This window comes from Hippichthys cyanospilos, chromosome 8, assembly GCF_059441005.1.
Source record: "Hippichthys cyanospilos isolate Australia breed blue-spotted pipefish chromosome 8, RoL_Hcya_1.0, whole genome shotgun sequence".
Taxonomy (NCBI): domain Eukaryota; kingdom Metazoa; phylum Chordata; class Actinopteri; order Syngnathiformes; family Syngnathidae; genus Hippichthys; species Hippichthys cyanospilos.
Genome location: NC_142376.1, coordinates 4,882,767 through 4,895,972, shown reverse-complemented (window position 1 = coordinate 4,895,972; position 13,206 = coordinate 4,882,767). Strand labels below are relative to the sequence as shown.

Sequence of the window (13,206 nt, the reverse complement as noted above, 5' to 3'; positions counted from 1 at the left end):
AACCAACAACAAAAATGACAATTCGGAGGATCTTTGTACGCCGCCGTCGCGCGTGACGCTTTAGAGGGAAGCTTCTAATTACAAGGGGCGACGGCAAAGAGTTGCCCTCACCGAGGCACGCTTGATACTTTGTTATTACCTCTGGGCTCTTAGCATTTGATATGTCAGCACCCTGTCTTGTTTTGAATGTTCATCTAATGACACGGCCTCCTCCTCCTGCCGCCTAGCAGGATGTGGCACGCTGTCTGGGGGCTGCTCCAGTAATGCCTCATTAAAAGTAGCGTTTTTTTTTTCTCTCTCTCTCTCTCTCTCTCTGTGCATATCTCAGTCATTTGCGGGTAATGAGTTGGTGTGGCGCGCGCGGCCAAAGTATTCCAACCATCCGCTGGCTCCCAACCCGCTGATTTGTGAGAAATGGCGCGACGTGTTAAACAACAACGCGGGTAATTGTCCCCACTCCCGAAAAATGTCGGCGCCTCCAACTATGTCAATAAATAGGTCAGCGACAAGTGAGGTTATTACAAGGAGTGTTTAATCAAACATTCACAAGCTCAATATATATTTTTTCATATATAATAATATATAACACATTTACACTGCATGCGGCACTGTATTGCTATAATACTGGTGTTGACTCAATTAACTTCTCAATCCCAAAGACATTTTTTGTTTTTTTTTTAAGTATCCAGACATTCAATCCCGGGTACTTGTTTAGATCTTTTTCCATGTTTTTCAAGTGTTTGACTGAAGGAGTGTGTAAGAACAGCTGGCACGAAATTAAGTACTAAAGTAATCAATTACTTCACATGTTAAAGTAATGAAATACTTTAAGTACTAAAGTAAGCATTTACTTGATTACTTTGCTTAAAGAGTAATTGATTTCTTCAGTGCATATAACTTAATCAATTACCTTACCACAAAAATTGCTTGAAGTAATTCAGTAATTTTCTACTTAAAATTCTGAAGTATTCAATTACTTTAGTACTTAATTAAATACTTCATTCACCAGCCAGACACGTTTTTAACCAAACACTTGAAAAAAAAATGTATATAATTACTTGGAATTGAACTTCTGAATGCTTTAAAAGAATAAACGTGAAAATACGCCTTTGGGATTGAAGGAGTTAAGTGCCACCCTCAAAATACTATTTACAACTGGGCTGAAGAACCTTTTTTTTCTGATATCTACTTCAGGTAAAGTACAACTTATGAATATGAAATGATTTTAGAGTACAAAGGCAAGTACATAATTTGAGTAAATTTGACTCTCATTTAGACTGGGACCAGATCGTTTTTTAAGAGTAAAATATGAAGATACTTAGACAGTATTTTAAGAGTAAATTATGAAGTAAAATATGAATTTTGCTGCAAAGTTCAAAAATGTCTGCGGCATTTGAGTCAAAGTAAACATTAAGTTTAGACTCTTAGCATCAATGCTAATTCCATTCACCGCAGCTATGCTGTTTCACATTGAATGTTAGCATTAGGCTAACTTGTTTAAATAAACTTGAACTGGGATAGACCAAAAAATGATAAACAAATTGAAGCAAACCTGCTTTGCATTTTATATGAGTCTTTTTTTTCCGCCACTGACGTTCTAAGATAGACAACGGAAGTAAAAACAGGTGCCAAATAATACATTAAATAGCTTGTTTTAATTGGTTCAAAGATGTTGAAATCTTGAGGCATGGGTAAAAGTATTGTTTTTAAAAAACTGATATGGTTCCTACATATTGTTAATTTTCACTTCTCATAGATCCAGATACTGTTTCAATATATATTATGAGCATTTTTATGTTAAATGTTGCACTTAGTCAACCCCCCCAAATTTTTTTTTTTTTGCATTATGTTCTATGCGGCCACCAAGTCATCAAATGGAATTTTGCTTCCTACTGTTTATGTAAAATCTACTTGCTTTTCTCCATGTCAGGGTGGCAGCCATTTTGCAGCCAAACATCACTCTTAACTTGCTGCGATGTCATTTTCAGGTGACAAAAGTTCACGTTCTGAGATGGGCAAAAGCAGGTGGATTCTGATGCTTCATTCATAAACCGCATGTGCAATATTAATCACAATGTCGCGTTTAGTGTTCCATAAAACATAGTCCAAAAAAAAAAAAAAACGGTTGCTTGACTACCCCTTTAAGATTTCTGGTAGGTTCCCCAGCCGTCTTTCACAATACAGTAATTTACTGCAATAACCGAGGCTTCAAGTTCCATAAAAACCGAAACAAAAACAGCTCTGCCATTCACCGCCGAGGACAATTGATCTGCCCCCCCCCCCCCCCCTTTCTTCTTCTTCTCATCAATTCCCAGGCAAGTCCATCATCTCTGCGGGTGTATCACTTTTCCCGGGAAGCGCGTCTTCACTTCCTGGCGCTGTCTCGGTGTCAGCAGCGTTGGCAGGAAAGAAAGTCTTGGGTGTTGGCATAAATGTGTGTGTGTCAGTGTCTGTGACCCGCGCGTGCGCGTGTGTGTGTGCGTGCACGCGTCAGCGTCTCTGACAGGTGTGTAGGTTCCGGGCGGCCGCCGTCCTGCTGCTGACGGCGTGCTGCTGCGGCTGCTGCGTATCCGCGCCCCTCTCGGGCCTGCAGGCCAGGCCGTCGGCGCAGTCGCAGCGCTGGAAGAGCTCCAGGCCGTGCGTGCCCTTGCGGCGGTGGCGCGTGCACACCTGGCCCAGGCTCAGGACCGGCTTGCAGATGCGGGACCAGAAGTGGCGGGCGCAGCACAGGCCGTCCGAGCAGTCGGCCGAGCGCAGGCACGTGTCCCCTTCCTGACCTTGGAGGGAAAAGGCCACGCGTCGGATTATGATGGGCGGGTTGGGATATCTGAGCTGCGCGTGGGTGTCGCAAGATGGCGTCCGAGCAACGCTTTTATTTTAGACGGGTTTATTGATTTATTTTAAGCGGGTAAGGTCATGTTTGCTGACAGACGTCATTGGCGCCTCCCTAAAAAGATGTGTAATTGGCCAAACCGGCCACAGGAGGGCGGTAAAGAACTCAATGTGTCCTAATGAAGCTCCTCCTCTGATTTCGACATAGTTTGTTGACAAAGATATCAAAAGATAGTGATATAGATATATATATATACACATAAATACATGTGATATGTGATACATTTTCACACAAATCAGGCTTATGTTTGAAAAAATCTGAGAAAATTGAGGTATTGATCTGTTTTAATTCAATATTTAATTTGCTTTAAAATGATATATAATACATGGAGGTAGCGTAAAATTTGACACAATTACAGGAATTTGTCATTGAAATTCTTTGTTTTGAGAAAAACAAAAAGTTTTGGCACATTCAGCTTTCAGCTTGGAGTACAATTTGAATATTTGGCAGATGGGTAATGAAAGTTAAGACTTTAAAGAGATTATTTTTCTCTTGGAAATCCATATTTTTGTCAATAACTCAAAACTAATCTCTAACATATGTTTCAGCTAAATTTTGTTTTTAGATGTGTTTACAAGAGTTACTAACTGTTTAACTGTGGCAATTAAGCAAGTTATCAATCAAGTTGAAGTTAATTAAAATCAGAATGGTTCAGAATAACTGACAATCATTTCTCTTTTAATTACTTGACTTGATATTTATCAAATAATGACCGATGGACCACGTTTCCATCAAACTACAACAGGCTAAATTTCCAAATAAAAATCAACAATTTTATAACACGGAACTGCTAATATGCGGGATGTTCATTTTACTTAGCAAAGCTGCAGTATTAGCATTGATTTTATTCCAAAATAAACCCGCTGAGTATTTCTTTTTCCACATCGATGCCACCAAAGCACTGTTTTTATATTTAGTGAGGTTCTGAGCAAAACAGCGAATAGGTGAGTTTTTTCAATTAAGGTAACACAATAGTAACTTTATCCATAGCACCTTGAAAACGTTGCTTCAAAAAGTCCAACGTGAGGCATGATCACAAGCATAGGAAACATTCAGTTAAGAAATTTGATTTTTTTTTTTTTGATAGTTACCTTTTACAGTGTGCGCTTCAAGAGTTGTGAGTGGTCTCTTGGCCTGATGGCCCATCGTGTTATTGTGCACATGCCAGCTGACGTCATCAATATCATTTGTCTGGCACACACCTGGAGAAAACAGCGCAGTGGGAATTTACACATGCAAAAACATTAAAAGGGGAAGTTGGTCTTGTTGTTGTTGTTGTTCTGACAGTTACCGTTGCTGCAGCGGCTTCCCGCGCAGCACATGGAATCCCGTGAGCACCGCTTCCGGTTTTTGCGGCACGGCACGCACACGCTTCGGGCATCGTTGCAAAATTCATCCCCGCCGCAGTCGTCGTCGACCGAGCAGACACCTGACAGCTGATTGGAGGAGGCATCCGTTAAATTAGCAGACAAATAAACGACTTGTAAAAAAAAAAAAAAAAGGTAATTTTAACGCATGGTGATTTTTACGCACGATAAACTTTTGACGCAAAAGGAGCATTTAACGCAATTCTGGGGAAAATCGGCGTACCTGCAAGACGTCCATCGGAGATTTGTATCCCACGCTGCCCGGCGGTGAAGTTCGCGGACTTGGGCTGACCGGGTCGAAGTTCTTGATGGCGTTGGAGTTGAGCACGAGCGGCCCCGCGTTAACGTATCCAATCACCGAGAGCCACACAGGCAGCAAGAATCGCATCAGCATGACTGGCTCCTTTTTGTTTGTTTGTTTAGATTTTTTTTTTTTGCTGAGAGTAAAATCAAGACGTCCACACTGCAAAGTCCCTCGGAAAAAAAATACAACGTTTTTTTTTTTTTTTTTCCAAGAAGAGAGCGCGTGTTTCCAGCGTCGACCCAAGTGGCGGCTTGCAGCTTTTATAGGCGCGGACCTGTTTGTCTTCCCGCCCCCCTCGCAGAACACAACAAAGGAGGAGGGGTGGAATTTCAAAGAGTGCACGGAAAACGCTCCACCGTGTTTGGCTAATGATAACGACCTGTTAAGTCTGTCTGATGCGCGGAGGGGCCAGTGCGCAAATAAGGCTTGGGGAGAACAAGATGACTTTCAAAGTCTCCAGCGGCAGACATCCAAGTCACAAAAAAAAAAAAAAAAGCTTGCCGTGACAACAATGCTCATTTAAGTATCATCAAGTGGAGTCGGGCGTTTTAGACCATTTGGCTTTGAGGGACCATTTAAAACCCCCAAAGCCACTTGTCAAAATTATATCCATGCAACTCCTTTGAAAGATGTCATTACAGACAGTAGACAGACAAATGGACACTTCCCTAGCTTCTTAGCTAGTTACTAACATAGCAAGATGGATGAATAAATAGATAGATAGATAGATAGATAGATAGATAGATAGATAGATAGATAGATAGATAGATAGATAGATAGATAGATAGACAGACAGATGTTTAGCTAGCTTTCTAGCTAGCAAGCTAAGCATGATAGATAGATAGATAGATAGATAGATAGATAGATAGATAGATAGATAGATAGATAGATAGATAGATAGATAGATAGATAGATAGATAGATAGATAGATAGATAGATAGATAGATAGATAGATAGACAGACAGATGTTTAGCTCGCTTTCTAGCTAGCAAGCTAAGCATGATAGATAGATAGATAGATAGATAGATAGATAGATAGATAGATAGATAGATAGATAGATAGATAGATAGATAGATAGATAGATAGATAGATAGATAGATAGACAGACAGATGTTTAGCTCGCTTTCTAGCTAGCAAGCTAAGCATGATAGATAGATAGATAGATAGATAGATAGATAGATAGATAGATAGATAGATAGATAGATAGATAGATAGATAGATAGATAGATAGATAGATAGATAGATAGATAGATAGATAGATAGATAGACAGGCAGATGTTTAGCTAGCTTTCTAGCTAGCAAGCTAAGCATGATAGATAGATAGATAGATAGATAGATAGATAGATAGATAGATAGATAGATAGATAGATAGATAGATAGATAGATAGATAGATAGATAGATAGATAGATAGATAGATAGATAGATAGATAGATAGATAGATAGATAGATAGATAGATAGATTACTGCAAATGTTTTAAAACCTGAAATAAGATAAAAGATGCTGGCCGCATTCTTTTTCAAGATGCATAGTGATTTTTTTTAAATGATTATTTTCATCCCAGCACATTTTAAAAATGTATTTTGAGAGCAGCATTTTAAAGTAACGTTTAGTTGTATTTCACTTTGAATTAGAGTTGTATAGGTTTGCATTGAGTTAGAACTGCTTTTTGTAAGTTTTTTTTCTTTACTTCCCTGAATATTTCCATCATAGATTAAATATTTTAAAACCTGAAATAAGATCAAACATGTTGCATATACATTATTTGAAATTTGTATAGTGATTTTTTTTTGTACTTATTTTCATCCCAGCACTTTAAATTGATTTTTGGACGAGCATTTTAAAATAACGAAGTAAAAAAAAATACATATTACGTAGTAAAATACATATTTACTTAACTTTGAAGTACACTTGTACAGATTTTTAATCAATAACTGCTTTTTTTTTTTTTTTACAATTGACGAGGAACCTTGCTGAAGTAATATTTTTTACTTAAGTTAAGATGTTTTTTGTCACCCTTTCGAGAATTCCACAAAGTTCTTCATTTTATTTAATCTTTTGTCGAGAAAAAAAAAACGCTTCTTCTAAGAGATAATTCCGCCTCGCCCTTTAGACATTCAAGCATGTTCTGTGGCTGATTGAAGTCACTCGCGTCGATTAACTCTTCATTTGATCCTCTTGTTTGCAAAAGGAGCGACCCCCCCCCCCCCCCCGCGATGACACCAAGGGGCGGACATGAATGCGTAGGATATGCAAGACGACCATTAAGACGTGTGAAAAGTTGACCCAATTAATTGACTTCCTTTCAGGCTTGACTGGCACTTTGGAGATGAAAGGACACACCTCGACCCTCAGGGGGGTCCCCGTTTTCATTCTGGTTTACCGAACCCGAGCTTAAGCCGCTTCAAAGTCTTCGCAACAACAACAAAAAAAAAAGTGTGTATTTGGAGGCAAATTCGTGATTATCTTGATCCGCTTCTTCTTCGTGTGTTTATAAATACGTGTAACATAACGCCATGTTGGTACGATGTGACGTCATTCGAGGAGGCCGACAAACACGACGGCAAGCTCCGAATGAGCTCCAAACGCTTGACAAAGCTTCACCGAAGCACTTTGGTGGACTTTAATTGCAGTGTAGCGTTTGAAGTGAAGCTTTTATCTGCTTTCTTTTTTTGTTAACGTAGTCAGCTCCTTTGAAGAGCAATGTTTGCCCTTTGATCTCCATGACGTGTCAAACAGTTGTCGCCTCAACTAAACCACACGTTTCAAGCGAATGATTTCATAATTTCAGGAGTGAATCGTGAACTTAATTCGATGAGTGATTTTGGATTTTCGGGGGTTGTAATTTGCGGGGTCGAGGATATTTCGTCCAATGATTAAACTCACCAGAGGATACAGGAGAGGAGAAAAGGCTGTCGCTTACCTGCAGCGCCCTCAAGAGGACATTCGGTAAATTGTCATCACTACATAAAATCACATGATCGTTTGTTTGGACTTGCATTTTTAATTTTACTATCAGCTTTTGATCAAAGTAATTCTACATTTTATCACAATTTACACAATTTATCCAATTTATATGGTCTCATCGGGCAAGTATAAAGACTAAGAACTGCTGAGTCCTATTAATAGTTGAATTCAAATTTAATGGCTTTTGAATGGTCATATTTATTATTTGAAGTATATATATATTTTTTTTTTATTCAATATTTTTTTCAGAAATAACAATAACAAGATTGTCCAAGTACAGTTTATCTACCCCAGATGATGCACAGCTGCAGGCCAGTTGCATGGCACTAAAACACTAATGAATCCAACATGCTTTTTTTTATTTTTATTTTTTTACAAAATAATAATACTTGTGTGCTTTTTTCGTCACTGAAACTCAGAACTTCAAAACTTTGAGACAGAAATTCCAAGCAATCTAAACATAACGTTTAGACTATTTTTGACAATTGAACATTCGTTTTATTAATAAAAACACAGACTCAGATTTTTTTTTTTCAACTCTATAATTCCCAAAAAATCATACACGTGGCACTTTGCAAAATTAACTTACAGCAACAAAACAAAACAACACAAGGCAAATATGGGGAAACATGATGATGGTCCAAATATGATTAGAATCCACTCACTTTGCGATGTTTGGGATAAAATATGAATAACATAAACCTTTCAGTACATAACTTAAAATGATCACGAATAAATAAACACCCCTATAATTTATTTAAAATCAAATGGCACATCTGCTGTATTCAACTTTATCTTGTGATTTCCTTAAACCCTCAAAAAAATGGCATTGCTGAAAAACAGGAGCCTGTCTCCATAATAATAATAAATACTATTTCAGTCTGCCATTTGATTTTTTTCCCACAACGTGATGTCATGTATGAGCCAAATATCAAAACCAAAGTTTACGACCGCAAATCATTCCTGCTTCTGTGATGCACGTGATTTTCATAGTGACGTGAAAAGCATGTCATTGCAGTCTTACTGTATATGCTGTCCTGAGAGCTAGCCTATTCATTTGTGTCCACTGTTGTCTTTTTTGTCTCAGTAAGCCAGCAAAGTGACCCACCCAAGCACATAAGACATAATTGGAAAGGAAAGGATGTCCTCCAATGAGGACACTGGGATTTAGTAGGGTAGCTCTAATGAGTCGAACCATATAGACAAACTAATGTCTACTACCTGTTCATTTATTTACACTGTTGTCCATTTTGTCTCAGTGAGAATGCAAAGTGAGCCAACCAAGTACATAAAACATATTTGGAAAGGGCAGGGTGTCCTCTTATGAGGACATTGGGATTCAGTAGGGAAGCTCCTAATGAGTCAAAAGATATAAACCAAAATGTAATGTCTACAAACTATCCATTGTGTCCACTGTTACTGTTGTATTATTTGTCTCAATAAGACAGCAAAGTGACCCACTCATGTATATAAAACATCAGGAAAGACAGAGGTGTCCTCTTATGAGGACACTGGGAATTAGCAGTGTAACTCCAATGAGTCAAACGATAAAAACCAAAACCTAATGTCTACCACCCATTCACTTTTGTCCACTGTTCTTTTTTTGCCTCTGCAAGACAGCAAAGTGACCCACCCATGTGTTAAAAAGGCCAAGATGTCCTCTAATGGGGACACTAGGATTCAGCAGGGTAGCTCCAATGAGTCAAAAAATAAAGACCAAAACCTAATGTCTACCACCTATTCACTTGTGTCCACTGTTGTCTTTTTTGCCTGAAAGACAGCAAAGTGACCCACCCAAGTGTTTAAAACATCAGTGGAAAGTCCATGATGTCCTCCAATGGGGACAGTGGGATTTAGTAGGGTAGCTCCAATGAGTCAAAAGATTAAGACCAAAACCTAATGTCTAACACATTCATTTGTGTCCTCGGTGGTCTTTTTTGCCTCAGCAAGACAAAAATGTGACCCACCCAAGTGTTTAAAACGTCGGTGGAAAGGCCAATATGTCCTCTAATGGGGACACTGGGATTTAGTAGGGTAACTCCAATGAGTCAAAAGATACAGACAAAAAACTAATGTCCATAAAAGTGGACAAAACTGAATAAGCAGGCTCTCAGGAGGACGTGAGGGATTTTGAAGAAATTCCTATACGTGAGAAAATGATGTTTATGATGAGGTGCACTTTTCAGTTGTGTGTATTCATGCAGCATCAAAAAGGCCTTGTGACGATGATTTGTATGCCGTTGATTTAAGGCACTTACATTTTACGCTCTTGATTGTGGTGATGCCTTCAAGATCTGAACATCATGCCGGTGGGATGGGAGGAAAAAAAACCCGCACAAAATAAACGGTGTCATTAATATCCAATAGCTAGTTTAACGAAAAGCAAGCACGGGAGAGAAAACGAGTCACCGTACAAAAAAAAAAAAAAAAAATCCAAGCAAAACAGTACTGTCATGTCACCATTTCTTCTTTGTGGTCATGAATCAAGAACAGCACCAAAGACATTGACACCGTGTTCACAGTTACGAGCTGTACAGGCGTTATGGACGTCCAAACGATATTTCATGATTTGTCAAACGGGAAAGGCGGAAAATAAATGTTTTGAGTGCATAATTGACGACACATGACCTCATGGAAATCTTGTGGTGTCAGCTGTGTAATGGTTGACATCTGAAACAGGGCACTTGGACAGTCTCCTTTCTTCAACCGCATAAGCACGCTTTTGTGCTTATGTCCACACAATGCACCTTAAAGGGGACGTATTATGGAAATTTCAATTTCCAACTGTTGAACTTTGACATGTTGTCACCATCTGGGTGAAATTTCAGCCCCCTGGTGTCTTCTTAACCCTTGTACACTATGATTTTTTTTAAATCATTTTCTTCCACATCATTCTCACAGTAATTTAGTGAATGGATTGCACTGCTGTTGAAATTTGACATGATGTGATCATCTGGGTGAAATTTCAGCTCCCCTTGTGTGCTTCCCCTTTATGGTGAAATGCCTTTGAAGTAAACATCAACGGATTGGACAAAATACTGCACAATGGGTAAATTAGAGTGGACTCTGAAAGGATGACACAAATTGTTAAGTCAAAACCAAAAGGTAAGCAGAGCTGCAGTGATAGCATTAGCTTCTGAAAAGGGAAATATTGTTATCATTTACCCTTGTGCGGTATTTTGTCCAATGTTTACATCAAAGGTTTTTGGGAATTGCAAGAAGACACTAGGGAGCTGAAATTTCACCCAGATGGTTACAACATGTCAAATTTCAACAGGATTGTTACTGTGAGAATGAAAGAAAATTACCCAAAAATGGTGAAAAAAAATAGTATTTATTTTTTACTATTTTTGGGTGATTTAATTATTGGGCCAGAGCAGTTTTATGATCATGGAGTCGAAATTACAAATAGAACAATAGAAATTTGCTACTATTACATGGAATTTTACAGAAAAAATTCTATTTCAATATTCTTCTGAGGCCCAGTCTCTTTATTTTTGTCCTGTGTTGTGTCCATTTTATCTCAACAAGACTGAGTCGTAAGATAGAGACAAAAAATAAATGTCCACTACAATGGACACAATCAAATAAACTGGGTAATTTTGGATTTTTTTTTTTTTGGTATCAAAAGTATTAGTGGTATCGTTACTTGGTATCGGAATCAATGACAACTCAAGCGTTGAGTACTTTTTACTGGTATCGGTCTGAAAAAAAAGTGGTATCGACCATTCCTCGGTATTTGTCTTTAACGGTGTGTCTGCTACGCAAACTGACAAAGTAAAATTTACTGATTGCTGAGGAAGTGCTGCTCCTACGAGCGAAAATACAATTTTGAACAAAAATATAGCGAAAGTTTTGAAGGACTCCAGCTTCGTCAGAATTCCCTAACCCCGCCCCTTGTTGCCGTAGTAACAAAAGCCACACCCATTCACCCAAAAAACTCGTGCAGCAGATCTTTTCTTTTCCTTATTCCTTAAGACACCCGGTTAACTTTTCCAGGAAACAAAACTTGCATAATAAGTCTCCTTCAAATCGCTCACCAGTCCGTAACGCGGCAAAATCGGTGACATTCAGCTTAGTCGAGAGCACTTGTCGTACAACCGGAGAAGCCATGATCGCAAAACACAAAAATTTCACTTTTTTCACACGCTTATTTATACTAAAAATAAACAACAAGAAGAAAAAATACGGAAACATTGGCCGGCCCGTCGCGCGGGCACGTCGGCTCGTCGCCGCCCGTCTTTTATTTATTTCTTTCTTTATTTTTGTGTGTGTATCCCTGCACTTTCTCCGCCATGGAGCCGAGTGTAAGACAACACCGAACGTGTGCTACAGCTGTCCCGCTATAAATGCTTGATCCGGGGCCACGGTGAAAAAAAGGCAAATCGGTGACCCGCTCGGGCGCGCCAAGCATCCCTTAAACCTACTTCTTTTTCCGCACCCTCCGCGTGACCTCGTACCGACGAAAGAAGAGTTTCTTTCGATTCCGCGGGGGGGGGGGAAGTTCAGAAATCCACGTCCCAGCCGGAGTTGTCGTCGGGGGGAGGGTCCTCGTTGTCTTCGGGGAAGCTGTCGAAGTTGCTCGTGTCGACCGCTGATGTGACCTGGGCGGGGAAGAAGGACGGGCGGCGCGGTTACGCAACTGCACCGATGTATAGCCGTACCGCTAAATGTACTTACACTGGGGATGATAGGAGGCGTCAGCGTGCCCTTCTTCAAGCCCTCCCAGTTAAAGCCTTCAAACCACCTCCGAAGACAAAGAAAAAGCCAAGTGAGTCGTGAGTAAAACACATGAAAATACCGTAATTCTCATAATAAGACTTTTTTTCCCCCCAAAATGAAAGCCAGGAGTATGAGTGCGTCCTATAAATGGTAACTTAAAGATTCTTTTTTTTTTTATTCGACGTCATTCGAGGAAGATTGATCCGTCAGCCGCATGAGCCGAGTTTTGACGCACGGATGTACGTATTTACATCAGCCATATTCTTACTTATAATAATTACCGTAACGGTATGAGCTAGAGCACAGGTGACAAAGTCAAGGCCACTTTTTGTGGCCCTTGAAATGCTGATTTGACTTCAGGTTTCTGACTAAAATACCAAAATTGCAAGTTGTCTTTAACTTTTAAAATTTTGGGGGAAGAAAAACAAACATTTTCTTATTCTCCAAATGTCTTTTGAAGAGTTTTTGCCGGCTTCTGATATCAAATCTTGGTAAATGTGTGATCAACACACTAAAAATGTATTTGAATTCACAGTCATTCCGGCTCTTTCTCACTACAATGCGGCCCAAAATAAAAATTTGTTTGACACCACTGAGCTAGAGGGTGGACAGCTAACAACCGCTAACAGCAACTCGTATTAGCTGAGGTTGTTACTGCATTATTTTCAATAAAAGAAGTGAGCCGACCGAACCAACGCCCGAGTCATTCCTTGTTCACACGCACGAATATTACTAAGACGGAAAAATTATAATGTCTTGAGCTGATTCTATTAAGAGTGCACCAATTAGAGAGATATTCCATTTGACTTGTTTATTAATTGGGTTTTTTTTTTTTGGCATGGACGCGATCATAAACTTAATGGAACACGGAGGGTGCGCAACTTTGGCTATTTATGGCAAAGTGAACTGTGTCGAGAGGAAGAGGATAAACAACTGCTAGAAACGGATTCATCG

The 13,206-nt window shown here is 39.3% G+C and overlaps 2 protein-coding genes across 3 annotated transcripts in view; both read right to left on the bottom strand.

The window, feature by feature from the left end:
- Positions 1-514: 514 nt before the first annotated feature.
- Positions 515-4,846, bottom strand: LOC148419906 (dickkopf-related protein 1-like). Its single transcript, XM_088421602.1, has 4 exons — positions 4,484-4,846; positions 4,185-4,329; positions 3,985-4,095; positions 515-2,777 (listed from the first exon to the last, which is right to left on the bottom strand). Exons 1-4 carry the CDS (start codon positions 4,652-4,654, stop codon positions 2,491-2,493), a joined length of 714 nt encoding a protein of 237 aa, XP_088277728.1. The 5' UTR covers positions 4,655-4,846; the 3' UTR covers positions 515-2,490.
- A 3,216-nt stretch (positions 4,847-8,062) lies between these two features.
- LOC148419905 (cGMP-dependent protein kinase 1) overlaps positions 8,063-13,206 on the bottom strand; it is a 122,428-nt gene continuing 117,284 nt past the window's right edge. For both annotated transcript variants that reach the window (XM_088421731.1, XM_088421730.1), the window contains exons 17-18: positions 12,211-12,277; positions 8,063-12,134 (exon numbers count right to left, since the gene is read on the bottom strand). In XM_088421731.1, the coding sequence (XP_088277857.1) occupies positions 12,036-12,134; positions 12,211-12,277 (166 nt within the window). In that variant the 3' untranslated portion in view covers positions 8,063-12,035. The remainder of the gene's footprint in view (positions 12,135-12,210; positions 12,278-13,206) is intronic.

Bases quoted from the DNA above. Each gene is read 5' to 3' on its own strand.
- LOC148419906 (XM_088421602.1), bottom strand. From the start codon at position 4,654: ATGCTGATGCGATTCTTGCTGCCTGTGTGGCTCTCGGTGATTGGATAC. The intron at 4,330-4,483 runs GTACGCCGATTT...TCCTCCAATCAG, and splicing joins CTCCGATGGACGTCTTGCAG to CTGTCAGGTGTCTGCTCGGT. The intron at 2,778-3,984 runs GTAACTATCAAA...TTTCCCTCCAAG, and splicing joins TGAAGCGCACACTGTAAAAG to GTCAGGAAGGGGACACGTGC.